At 37.4% G+C, this 14239-nt stretch overlaps 1 protein-coding gene across 1 annotated transcript in view; it reads right to left on the bottom strand.

Moving 5' to 3' along the window:
- LOC150092596 (phospholipid-transporting ATPase ABCA1-like) overlaps nt 1–14239 on the bottom strand; it is a 982930-nt gene that overhangs the window by 32743 nt on the left and 935948 nt on the right. Inside the window, exon 47 of the mRNA XM_090414749.1 lies at nt 4189–4432. Coding sequence (XP_090270875.1) covers nt 4189–4432 — 244 coding nt within the window. The remainder of the gene's footprint in view (nt 1–4188; nt 4433–14239) is intronic.

Below are 14239 nucleotides of genomic sequence, written 5' to 3'. Positions count from 1 at the left end.
TATCCTCATCACCATGAAAACCCAGCGACCAAATCTGTGCACAATAATCCATATGAGGTCTGATCAAGGCCTTATACAATGGAATCATAACCTCTCTATTTCTGCATGTCAGGGTTTTCCGCATCATTGCCATTATTCGATGTGATGTCTTCACAACTTGTGCAATGCGGCCCCTGAATTTCATGTCCTTGTCCATCATCATTCCTAGATTTCTCATCTCCTCTACTTCTGTTAACGTTTCCCCACCAAGTGTATATTTTGCATCCATCGTTGCTTACCAAATCTCAAAACCTTACACTTGGCAACATTGAACTGATAGTTCCACTTACCTGCCCATTTATGCAATCTATTCAAGTCTTGTAAGGCATTAACATCAGCCTGACTGTGCATTGCTCTCCCCAGTTTTGTATTATCTGCAAACAGCTGGATCTCACTAGTTAAACCCGACCCAATATCATTAACATACAAAATTGAACAACAATGGCACCAAAACTGATCCCTGTGGCACACCACTAGTGACCTTTCTCTTTCAAGTATTTTTGGGTAAATGTTATGGATAAGTTTGAAAAATAAAATGGTTGTTCTTGATATCTCCAAAGCATTTGATTAGGTACATCATAAAAAACTTGTAAGTATGCTTCTATCATATGGTGTGTCTTCTGACTTCTGCAACTGGTTCTTGAGTTGGCTGCAAATCTGCTCTCTACAGTTTTGGCATGATAGAGTGAGAAGTCATGTAGGAATTAAGGTATGGAGGGACACAGGAGAAAACTGCTACACTTGTGTATCGATTGTTATAATTACATAACAATCAGAAGAGCAATTTTTGGTAAGCTTTACATTAATAAGGCTGTGGGAGAGATGAGACATTGCTATATTAAGGGTATGTGCAAAGGAACTAGCACACACACACACACACACACAAAATGGTAAATAGACTGGTATTGAGTATACCTTATTGTTTTATATATAAAAAAAAACAGTACTGAATAACTACAGTGATACAACAGGTTTATTAACAAAGATATATACACCTGATGATATGTACATCCACAACTTTTGGTGGAATCTTGATTGAATAAAGAATTAAAGACAGTATATTACATGCTTGAAATGGGCATCTCTCAAGACAGGTTTTGCAGTGCATACGAAAGTTCTCTGTCATCTTGGAGAACAAGGGTTGGGAGATCTGCTGGACATATTGTATCATTTTATCCCTTAGTTCATCAAGGTTTGAAAGCGGGTCATGGTGGAATACCCAAAGCAAAGGCACAAGCAATGTGAGATTGGGAGAATGTGAGGGTACAGGAATTTTGTGAACCTCAAAATGAGTGTCCCAAGGAGGTGTTTTGATAAATAGATTCTAGAATCACACGATGTGTGACAGGTTGCTCCATCCTGTTAGAATACCTATGCATGAAATAAAATGTTTTTTGGATGAAACATCCTATGCAAATCTTGGGTGAACGGAACCAACACGTTCTTGATGTAGTGACTGCTATTGAAGGTCACGGTTACATCACCCTCTTCAATGAAGTAGGACCCAATTATGCCATGGCTGGAAACCACACACCAAGTGGTGACCTTTTCACTGTGAAGATGTTTCTCTTGGACAAATTCATGTCTCGAGAAAACAAAAAATAAGTAGGTTTGTCTGCTTACATGAATGCTTAAATAGAAATGCACTTTGTCTGAGAACCAGACATTATGGAGGTAGGACAGATATTCATAGACACTGGCCAGCACATGTGCACAGTATTCTTGCCATGCTGTTAAAACTGGCCCACCCGAATGATATATATTGCAGACCACACTCTGGGTACTCGCCACAGAATAAGATGGAAGAAAGCCACAATAATACACCGCAGCAAGTTCAAATATGAAAGACTATTCATGGAATCAGCCTCAGCCCTTAGGAACATGCCAAACCTCAATAAATTTGGATGCATGAGACTGCCCCAAATTTGGGAAACATTTATTAGAAGAACTTCAGCCCAAAGGCCAAGAACTACCAATATAGCCTGCCAGGGAACACCATCATGGCTTTAGGAAAACGTTAGCTTCCTAGCTTTGGTTCTCATTTGCTGTTATGTAGTACTTGTGTGCACGTGTCTTTGTATTAAGTTCCCAAGAAGATGGCAACATGACGTTTGCCGAAATATCGGAAAGTATATATTAAAGTTTATTTAATTTATATTTCTAGTGTACGCTGTCAATTCCTTAATTATTAGTTATCATGACATATAAAAACGCACCCAACTCCTCAAGGATTCTCTGTAGTGACCACCTCGGTATCCCTAATTTTACTGCTGTTCAGTGTTGACTGTGTTTCGGAGATGCAGCACTTGCTCCAGCACATGACCATGATTCTCATTTGTGCTAACAGTTCATAGTTGCTATCCAAATGCCCTTTGCATTGCAGCAGACAACCCAAGTATGTTGGAACCTCTCAATTAAGGCAATGATGTTGGAAGTTTTTTTTCACTTGGTTAGACTATAATAAATTTAGTTTAATCCTTTATCCAAGTGTAAGCAAACAAAGATTGCACCTGAAAATGTCTTCAAAACTGAGGTAAGCTGGTGCAACACTAGGCAACTCCGAGCAAAGGTGGACTAAGCTCACATCACTCCTTGTCTCAGTATCTTCCATATCCCATAATGCTAAGCACATCTCCTTGCGGATATACTGCTATGCATTAAGGGAAGGGCCACTACCCAGACCGGTTTCGACCTTTATTGAGGTCTCGTCAGTGGGAGGCAGACCCAAATGTGGAAATACTAAGGCAGAAGCAATAGGAGAGGTCATATTTACCTATACGAGTTGCCAACAGGTGTACCACCTTATTATTGAATTACTCTGGATTTAGAGAAAGATGTTGGAAGTTTATTTTGCACTTGGTTAGACTATAATAAATTTAGTTTAATCCTTTATCCAAGTGTAAGCAAACAAAGTTTACACCTGAAAATATCTTCAGGACTGAGGTAAGGTGGTGGTTTGTTTGCTTACACTTGGATAAAGGATTAAACTAAATTTATTAAAGTTTGCTTACACTTGGATAAAGTAAAAGTAAAAGCAAGTAAAAAAAAGAAAAACTTCCAACATATTTCTCTAAATTCAGAGTAATTTAATAATAAGGTGGTACACCTTTTGGCAACTCGTATAGGTAAATATGACTTCTCCATTGCTTCTGCCTTAGTATCACCACTTCTGGTCTGGCTCCCAGTGATGAGATCCCAATAAAGGTCGAAACCGGTGTGGGTAGTGGCCCTTTCCTTAAAACCTAACCTAACCCACGGCCTGTTGGTTGGAGAGTGGGTATGCTAACCACTCAGCCAACCAGGCCAGCAGTGGTGATGTGCATTGTTTATGTTGCTGGCATAAACAATGGCAGCAACATAAACTGTTTTTTTATTGGATTTTACAGTTTTTTTATATTTTGGCTGGACTTATTGTTTTTGTGGGATATTTTTTGTAATCACCAGTAAAACTTATGTTTAAATACACTGTATTTCACTCCTGCTGTGGAGAAAGAGTTAAATAAAGAAGAGTGGCATTCAATAATAAGTGCCAGAATCTCAAACATACCATCCATACAGTGAATGCTCAGTTTCCTGTCTATGAGTGGCCTCGATAATTCTTCCCCCCCCCCACATGCCACTATACTAGGACTCCTTCCAGGCACAGATCAGCAGATATAAGTGGAGCAGAGTTTTTTGCTGGTTTATAGATAAGCCTGATGATTCATTACTATCAGGTTTGGTCTTGCATAGCAACCAACAGCTGGTTTACTGACTGCTGTTTCACTGTTATACCTGTCAAAGGGAAAGTTTTGAATCCCTATTTTGTATTTGGTGCTTTGAAGGGTGCACCCACACTGTATGTGAGAAAAAAAGGAGAGACAAAAAGAAATAAGTACATTAAGTATTTATGATGGTTTCTTTAACCATGCTACCGGCCAAGACGTCTATAGACGTCAAGGTTATCATGGATGTGAAGTGCATATTAAAATTGTAATACTATTGATATTACATTGAAATATATGATGGAGATACAAAGTGTATGAGGATGTGCATTTGATCCATAATGGCCGATAAGGTGGTTAATAGCGTGAATTTTGGGGATTAGCAATGAGGAGGAAGCAGCATGCTAGTAATGATATAGAATGATCTATAAAGAATATTACTTACTTGATCCAGTGTTGTTTGGGATACAGAATAATCCTCTATATTTAAATGCTGTCGACCACACTCAAGTTCTCTAAATACTGTGGCTAAAGGTAAGGATGGAGACAGCTGATATTCCATTTGATTAAGATGCTGCTCTTGTAAAACAGCAGATGATCCAAATGTTTTTTCTATAAATTCGGCCACATCCTGAACTCCATTTAGACCACCTCCCACTCTTAATGTTAAGGTATAGCCTTCTCCATATCTACAATTATATAAATTTGTTAAATTTAAAAAAGTTCATCTTAAGGAAAACATGAATTTTTTCATAAAATGAAAACTAAATAAATTTTTAATTAAAAACTGCAGAAGAACCTAATCTTACAAAAGCCAAAATCAGAAGTTTAAATAATGATAAATATTTTTATTTTAAACTTTTTGTTTTGAATACATTCTAATGTAAAATACATTCTAGTAATATAGTACTCATGAACAACAGTTTAATATACAAAAATTGTATTACATAATTATATTATTCTTGTAATAGTTACAAAATTATATCATATGAATAACAGGGTATGAAAGAATAACATGAAAGAAAGTAGAGAAAAAGATGTTATTATTATTGTTCTTTAGCTTATTATTATTACGGGCAACTCCAAGGAGTCCTTAGACTCATCGAGGGAGGCCCTAAACATCATGTCAAGAACAACTATTCAACATCCACACAGTATCTATCATACTTTGCCTTGAATTCATTCACAGTCATGGCACCCACAACAGACTCTGGCAGCTTATTCCACTCGTTCACCACTCTCCAAGTAAAAACCTAGTTCTAACACCCTTGCTAACCACACTCTTGCCTAGTTTTCATAGATGGCCCCTAGTCCTCCAACCACCAGTCCTGTTCTGAAAAATATCCTCTGAATTAATCTTATGGAAACCCTTCAGTAATTTGAATGTCTCAATCATATCACCCCTTTTCCACCTATCAACCAATTTCTGCAACCCACAAATCTTCAACCTGTTTTCATTCCATAGACCTGCTATCAACTTGGTCACTCGCCTCTGGATCCTCTCCACCTCCTCCCCACCAAGAAGAAACCCATGATGCTACAACACTATGAAGTCTATATGGGCATCATATTAAACTGATATAATGCTAGCAGTAAAAGAGGTGATGCATAAATTGACAGTGATGAATTCAAAAATCCATTCCCATGCTGATTATCTACATACATATCTTCACTTCCCCGAAATCCTGCCAGTGCAGAGTTTCAGGAGGAGTGAAACTTTAATTGAACAACTTCATCAGAGGCAATGCCAATTCCCTTGTACATTCATCTAGTACACAGGTGGACATGCCATCTATGCTCAGTGCTGTGTTCACCTTCATATTTTTTAATATGCTGAACACCTCCTTTTCATCTACCTCAATTTTGATATGTGTCTCTGTCATATTAGCAACTGCAAAATCTCCATCTGGATGATACACCTTTGCAAAATGATCACTCAGTAACTCAGCTATTTCTTTTGCCACTGTTACCTTCCTACCAAACTTGAGAGAAATTTTGAATCTTCATTATTATAAGAAGCAACAGGACTCTTGGTAATCAAAAGTATTAAATAAATTTGATCATTCAGTTAAATCTTAATTTAGAATTAAAAAAAAAAAGTTACGGTATCTATTACACAACTGTTGGATGTATAAAGGTATTATACATGCTTTTCATTAGTGTATATACCTGCATGTTCCTAATGATGAGTTCACTACAGAAACCACAGTGAGAAAACTGACTCAAGTTATTTTTCCCTTCTACTAATAGTAGTTAAAGCATTCAAAAATCTTTAAGATCAGTGGTGTATGTTTAGTTACAAAATGATTTCTAAGAACACTATTAATGCAAAGATTCTAATGGGAGTGAGATGGGAACATTATTTTGAAATTTATAAATTAGACCATGAAATTTTTCACTATGAAAATTTCCAGTATTCTAGTTCTTTTTATATTTGCAATGATAATGAGCAACTCACAAGAACAAACACCTAGATCTTGATCCCAGCTTATCATGAACGGCTACATCAAAGAATAAATTGTTAATGAAAACAAGGAGCTACTGATGGTAACATATAGTCGGCAATAACTGCAAAAAATATTTTAACAAACTGGGATTTTAACAAACAAATAATGAAGCTCCTTAAGGAGTAGCATTATACCATCAAAGAACTCTAGGAATGAAAAAAAAGAGTATGCATATTAAACTATTAATTTATATTTTTTATGTGAATTCTACCCACAAAAGGTTAAAAACTTAAGCACATTAGCACCATGGATATGCCAAAGATTAGAACATCTACAAACTCAGCTCTAGAAATTAAACATGATATTTTTTAAAGTCATCAGGCTTTTTAGTAAGCACAGAGATGGTGTCACACAAGATTGAAAGTTATTTATCATCTAGGGGGCATTCTAACTCATCACCTATAGGTTGAAGAGTGGAAATGCTATCTGTCCAACAGATTAGGATGTATTTGATATATGTGATTTCATTAGAGTAACTGTATATTTACAAGGTAGTTTCCAAAAGTTTCTGGCCTGACATGCAAAATTTGCATCAATTTTAAAATGCCATGCATGACAGCACCATCTATGGGAAGATTAGTGTACCAGTTTCAACTTTCTACCTGCATAATTCAGTTGGAGGCACTCGTTTAGGGCCTCCAACTGAATTATGGCACTCTAAGTGGCTGTAATGTTAAAAATCAAGTACCATGCTATGATAAAGTTTTTCACCAAAGAAGAGCTTCTTCCAAGTGTCATCAAACAGTGATTGGATAGTGTTTATGGGGAAGCTTACTACTTCTTCATATTCCACCATGAATAAATGGGCTAAACAATTTTGCCTAGGAAGAGAGAGCATCGAAGATGATCCTCGTGATGTTGGCCTGTGGAAATAATGACTGAAGAAAATGTCTCTTGTTGAGGAGTAACTGCTCAATGACAGATAGCTGAAGCTCAAAGAAATCTCAGCAAGGTTAGGGCTTTCTTTAACAACCATCTTTTGCATCATTCATGAGAAGCTTCACATGATGAAGGTCACTGCAAGGTGGGTTCCCTGACTTCTCTCTTCAATTCAGAAGGAGCATCGTGTGACCTATTCTCACAAGTTTTTAGAGCTTTGCCAAGAGAATCAGAGAGAAGTGCCAGAATCCATTGTCAATGGAGATGAAGCCATGGTCTTTTGCTATTATTATTATTAAACATTGTGGAGAATATGATCCACTGGAGCATATTCTCCACAGTGAAGCAAAATACTCCAGTCCATACGGCTATTGTTGCAAAGGTCACAGTGAAGGACTATGGCTTCCAGGAAATTGAACAACCACTCTACAGCCCAGATCTAGCACCCAGTGACTGTTACTTCTCCTTGAAACTGAAGAAAGATCTTCAAGGAAGAAAAATTGCAGATGACAATGAGGTGAAAGATGCAGTTTTAGATCATTTTGCATGCAAAAGTACAGATATTTTTTCAAGGGCATAGAAATGTTAATTCAGAGATGTGAAAAGTGTGTTGAAATAAAGGAAGATTATGTTGAAAAGTGACACAGTTGTTTTCTTTCTATCACCTCTAAACGTTAGTCACGCAGGAAACTTACGGAACCACCTCGTATGTATATTTTGATTTTGTAATTTGGAATAATTGCTAAAAGAAAATAAATGACCAATTCTAACAGCAGACAATGACGCAATGTCTACCCTTGATTTCACTAACTCATCCAATGCAGTTATTGTCGAATACGCATTTGTTTAATCTCATGAACGAATTCTGGAAGGTTTTAGAGAGTGGCCATGTGTTGAACATGGCCACTCTCTAAAACCGTAATTTTGAACATGAAACAGGAAATGTTAATAGATAAGCAAGTGGAATTTAATAAAATGACAGAGCATTAAAGTTCATTAAAGCATGATTCGAAAGGAAAGGAATGTAGCATTCCCTTTTTTAAAGGGAGGGCTATTCATGAAAATGGCAACAGAAATGAGACTGTTAGAATGATAAACATGGGAATGTTAATGAATCCTGAATGAAAGTAGAGAAAAAGAAATAAATGAGAGAGTTTACGAGAATAAATAATGACTTGAAGAGTGTGCAAGGTGAAATTGGATGACTGGAGAAGAGATTATGGAGAGAATGTGTTGAATAAATGAGAAAAAAATGAATAGTAAAGAAGTAAGCAGAGGTTTGAGACCTATGATGATGATGAAGAACAGTAATAATGTGCTATGCAGTGGTTTATTCTGTGAGGAAGGTGATAACAAAATTGTGATAACACTTTTGCTATCACATTCAAATGTGATAACATTTGAAGCAAATGGGAATGGATATGAATCTGGTAGCATTAATGGCGGTGGCGGGGGGGGGGATTAACAGACAGACACCAGAGAATAGTTTATGGTGGAGTGGAATCTAGGAGAATGAGGGGGGGTGACTAGTGGAGTGTCTCAGGGTTCTGCACTAGGGCCACTATACTTTAATTTGCATATTAATGATATAGGGAAAGATTAAGGGAGATATTCAGTTGTTTGCTGATGATGCAAACCTGAGGAGGCATATATTTAATAAAGGTAATGTAGCTATCTGCAGAATGATTGCAAAATGGATTGGCATTGTGGGCAAAGGATAATGGTTACCAGTTTAATGTTGGAATGTAAGGTTATGCACTCAAGTTTAAAGGGTAACATGATGTATGTCTTATTGATGGTACTTGATTTGGAAAATTGATGTGGGGGTAATGGTGGATGGAGAGTTGAAGTTCAGAGGACATATTGCATGCTGAAAGACACATACAAAGGATAGGGAGGTTATTATCTTCTTTATAAGGCTATGATTTGATTGCATCTTGACCACTGTGCACAGATCTGGTCACCCTGGTTTTCTTGGGAACCAGGAGATGATAGAGACGATTCAGGGAAAAGTAACCAAGCTGGTGACAGATCTGTGGAATGTCCCCTATGAGGATAGGTTGAAGATGCAGGGGATTGCAAAGTTTAGTTATTAGGAAAGAAAGAATGAAACAGGATAGAAACTTATAAGTCATTAAAGGAGTTCTATAAGACTGACACAAAGGAAATTTTTCAATACATGATGAATAGGGTGAGAACTAGAAGTCATCCTTGGAAGTTGTGTAAAAGTGTGGTTACTAAGAGTGTGCAGACTAGGTTTTTTTTTTGTTGGAGAGGGGTGAATGAGTGGAATGAATTTCCAGAATAAGTTGTGAGTGCCCTGATAGTGAATGAGTATAAGAACGGTTTTGATAGAAATTGTATGTGTATAAAGGTTAAAGTTAGTGTGGGTCTTTCATAATGCATCTTCTGACTCTATGAAGATACCTGTATAATAGTAATAATAATAATAATTAATAATGAAATGATCAGACTGCATCTGAATGTATGTGAGACCTTGCAGAGTGCAATTAAGATAGAAAGAACTGAAAGAATGCAGAAATTGGTTCTGCTAGTTGGTATAAATAACTTATGCGGCAGCATAAATGCTGTCAGATAAAACTTGCAAGTGCTATTAGGTTAAAGGAGACAGAAAAATATATGAGAGGAAGAATGGAATAGTTATTGATGATGGCAAATAATATGAATGCTATAATGCACAGAAGAAGAAGGGTAAAATTTGTGAATGTCTAGAACAGATTTCAGGAAAGAAGGGAACTATATGACAGAGAAGGAATATATCTGAATGAGAGAGATCATGAGAGATTGGAGAGACTGATGTTTAGTGACAGCAAACAATGTGCTAAATTAGAGAAAATGGAAGTATGTAAAGCAGGGGTCTTTAACGCATGGCCCGTGGGCCACAGGTGGCCCACAGAGCTCTTTGTCGTAGCCTGCCGGCATTTTGAAAAAATAACTGCTTAACATTAAAACATGATTAAATAAAAAATAATTTCAATGAAGGTTGTGGGCCACTAAGCTATATTGCGGTATTTAGAATTGTAAGATGATATCCAGATTCACAAGGAACGCTGTACATTTGATACTTTACATAAAATCCTATAAAAATAAATATTAAATAGACTTGCTTCTTCAGCCATCTACCAGCGCCAAGCGGTACTTAAGTACTAGTACTAACATCGCAAGTAAATGGCTGAAGCAGTAATTCATTTGAGTGTGCTGTCTAGTGCCTTCCAGATACATCTTGAAGGTTCTCAATAATTCGTTATTTACATATAAATACAAGAGGATCTCATCCACAGTCAGTCGTGAACAGTGTGATATTCATGTATAAGCGGACGCAGGTTCGTCGTGCCAACCATAGCCTGTTGTGATTTTATACTGCCAGAATTTTTTCATTAGTGTGAGACATATTCAGTGGATAATAATCGTTACAAGGCTATTTTGGATCATTTTTTTGGGTTCACCTTCCATCACTATGGCATCTACGAGTAAAAAAAAAGCATAAATTAAGTGATTCTTGTCAGGTTTTTAATGAAAATTGGACCAATTTGTACTTTTTTTGTGACAATCGATGATAAGCCAGTGTTTAATTTGTTATGAGTCAGTGTCGGTATCAAAAGAATACAATATAAAATGACAACACTATGAGACAAAGTATGCGTCCAATTTTGATCACCTTCAAGGGCGGCTTCATGTGGACAAAGTGAACCATCTCCAAATTGATTTAAAATGCCAGAAGGGTACATTTAAAAGGCAGAGGGAAGAGAGTGAAGCGTGTGTCAAAGTAAGTTATGTAATAGCTAAAAAAATTGCTAAAAAAATCAAAAGCCTTCTTTGATGGCAAGTTTGTGAAAGAGTGTCTCATCGCTGCTGGGGATATTCTGTGTCCAAATAATAAGGAAGTATTTATAAAACCGAGTTTGTCTGGGGAAACCATAGCACGAAGTGTCAAAGAACTTGCCAATGACATTAAAGGAACTTTAAAAAACGGTCGCACAAATTTACATCATATTCATTTGCTTTAGATGAGAGCACAGCTGTGAAGGATACACAACTGGCTATCTTGTTCCATGGCATTGATCAACAATTCAATGTGACAGAAGAACCGCTAGTGCTCGTACCTGTGAAGGGAACGATGAAAGGCACTGATATTCTTGAAGCCGCCAAGAAAAAGGTCCAGCATTTCGACCTTAGCTTAACCAACCTTGAGGGTGTTGTAACTGATGGTGGCCCTGCTATGATGGGAAAGAACGAAAGGTTTGTTGCGCTGCTATGAAAAGAACCGGAACTAGAAGGAAAAGAGTTTGTCCATCACCATGTTTAATCCACCAGGAGAATTTGTGCATGAAAATTATAGGATTTGAGAATGTCATGAAAGTTATTGTGACTGTCGTCAACATTATTAGGGCAAGAGGATTGAATCATCATCAATTCCAAGAGTTTTTGACCCAAGAGTGCAAAGTGGATCACAACGATGTGGTTTATTATAGTGATGTGCATTGGTTGAGTAGAGGGAAGGTTCTTAAAAGGGTCTTTGACTTAAGGAGCGAAATACAGAAGTTTACGCAAACCAAGGGGAATCCGATTGTGGAATTTAATGATCCAAAGTGGATGACAGACATCTCGTTGCATATCAATGACCTAAATATGCAGCTACAATCCAAAGATCAACTGGTGCACACTCTGTTTGATTACATCAAAGCTTTTGTGGCCAAGCTCAAACTTTGGGAGGCACAACTCGCAAAAAAAGACTCAACTCATTTTCAGCTTTTCGCTGAGTCCAGCTGTTCGTCTCTTGATGAATATACTACAAAATTAGCCATGTTGCGAAGTGAGTTCAAAGAGAGATTTAGTGATTTTCATAACCAACAGTCTTCTTTAGATTTATTTTCAATGCCATTCAGTGTCAATGCTGCCTAAACGCCAGGCTTAGTACAAATGGAGCTGAACTCCAAAACAAATCTTCTTTGTTTTAGAGTTCAAGCTTTGTAAAATGTAAGCAAGGGCTTGCATTTTACATTATTCAATGTGCCCTTGCTTACATTTTACAAAGACTATATTTCTGAGGATGCATTCCCTAATCTTCGCATGCTTTGAAGATGTGCGCTTTGTTAGGAAGCACATACTTATGTGAGCAGTCCTCCAGAATGAAGCATGTGAAGTCCAAGACAAGAACTCAGATTATGGACCAACATCTCGAGAATACTCTGCACATAGTGACTTCCAACACTGATACCAACATCGACAAGCTGGTCAAGGAAAAACATTGCCAAGTTGCTCATTAACACTGTAAAAAATTAATGTTTTCTTCATTAAATTATCTTTTTTCAAGTATTGATTGTATTTACTCATTATGAACCTGACTCCTACCTACGCTCTTAAGCTGAGTTTGTTTATTTTTATAGGATTTTATGTAAAGTATCAAATGCACAGTGTTCCTTGTGAATCTGGAAAGCGTCTTACAATTCTAAATACCACAGTACAGCTTAGTGGCCCATGGGCTTCACTGAAATTTTTAATGCGGCTTGCACTGTCTGAAAGGTTGAAGACCCCTGATGTAAAGGATATCAAGTATCCTTTACATCAGGGTTCATATCTGAGGGAAATGGGAGGAAAGCTTCTGAAAGAAAGACATGACCAAAGAGGATAAGGTGACCTTCAAAAATACCAAATCAAATGTCTAGAGGGAGGGAAGGGAACAGGAGTGCAAGAAGGATTGGAGTTTGAATAACTTAACTAAGGACAACAATAGACCAGGTAGAGAAACTGCTGGCTATTTGGCAAAAAAATCTGGACATAAAGGATATATTATTATTATTATTATTAACAAATGACCTCCATGGAGTCAAAGACATTGTGAGAGGTACACACTATTGCACACAATGCTCGTCCATCCGTGCCTTAAAATAACCCAATGTGTCTACATTCACAACACACTCAGGCAATGCATTTCACTCACCACCCACTCTCCATGCAAAGAACCACTTCTTCCCACACCCTCTTTATGCAGTTTCCAGCAATGGCCTCTTGTTCTACTCCCCCCCCCCTCCCATTTTATGCTAAAAAATTTCTTCCATCTCAACCTGATAACCCCTGACAAACTTATATGTGTCTCAATCATATCTCCCCCCAATCTTCCTCCAGTTCATGAGGCTTTGCAATTTACATTCTCTCAATCTGTCGTACTCCACATTCCAAAGACCACTGAAAACCTTTGTGAATTTTCTCTGGACCCCTTCCAACACATCCTCATCACCATGAAAACTCGGCGACCAGATTTGCATAATCCATATGAGACCTGATCAAGGCTTATACAGTGGCATCATAACCTCATTATTTCTGCATGTCAGGGTCCTCTGCATCATTGCCATTTTCTGATGTGATGTCTTCACAACTTGTGCAATGTTGATCCTGAATTTCAGGTTCTTGCCCACCACCACTCCCAGATTTCTCATTTCCTCTACCTCCTTTAAAGTTTCCCCATCAAGTGTATACTTTGCATCCCATTGTTGCTTATCAAATTTCAAAACCTTGCAACATTGAACTGATTCACTTACCTGCCCATTCACATAATCTACTGAAGTCCTTCTACAAGGTCATAACATCTGCTTGACTCTTCATTGCTCTCCCTAATTTTGCATCATTTGCAAGCGACTGCATATCATTAGTTAAACCCATCCCAATATCATTAATATACAAACTTAACAACAATGGTCCCAAAACCGACCACTGCGTTACGCCACTAGTGACTTTCTTATGGGATACTGCACCCCTATATACAACTTTCTGCTACCTATCTGACAGCAAGTCACTGATCCAACTCATAAGTCTGTTTCAATTTATTTAATAGTTTTTCGTGTGGAAGCCTATCAAAAGCTTTTGCAAAATTCAAGTACACCACTGTATATGCATCTCTCCTGTCCAAGGTATTTGTCACCTTGTTATAGTACATAAGTTAGTAAAAAACACGATCTTCCCATGAACAAATCCATGCTGATAACCCCAAAGAATACTACTTTTTTTCAACCCAATTATTCCACTCTTTAATTTGCATATTAATGATATAGGGAAAGACTTAAGGGAGATATTCAGTTGTTTGCTGATGAT

The sequence above is a fragment of the Typopeltis vanoorti genome, chromosome 25 (assembly GCF_054136105.1).
Source record: "Typopeltis vanoorti isolate ZY-2024b chromosome 25, IOZ_Tvanoo_1.0, whole genome shotgun sequence".
Classification (NCBI taxonomy): domain Eukaryota; kingdom Metazoa; phylum Arthropoda; class Arachnida; order Uropygi; family Thelyphonidae; genus Typopeltis; species Typopeltis vanoorti.
The sequence above is the reverse complement of the archived record's forward strand: the minus strand, read 5'-3'. Positions and strand labels throughout refer to the sequence as shown.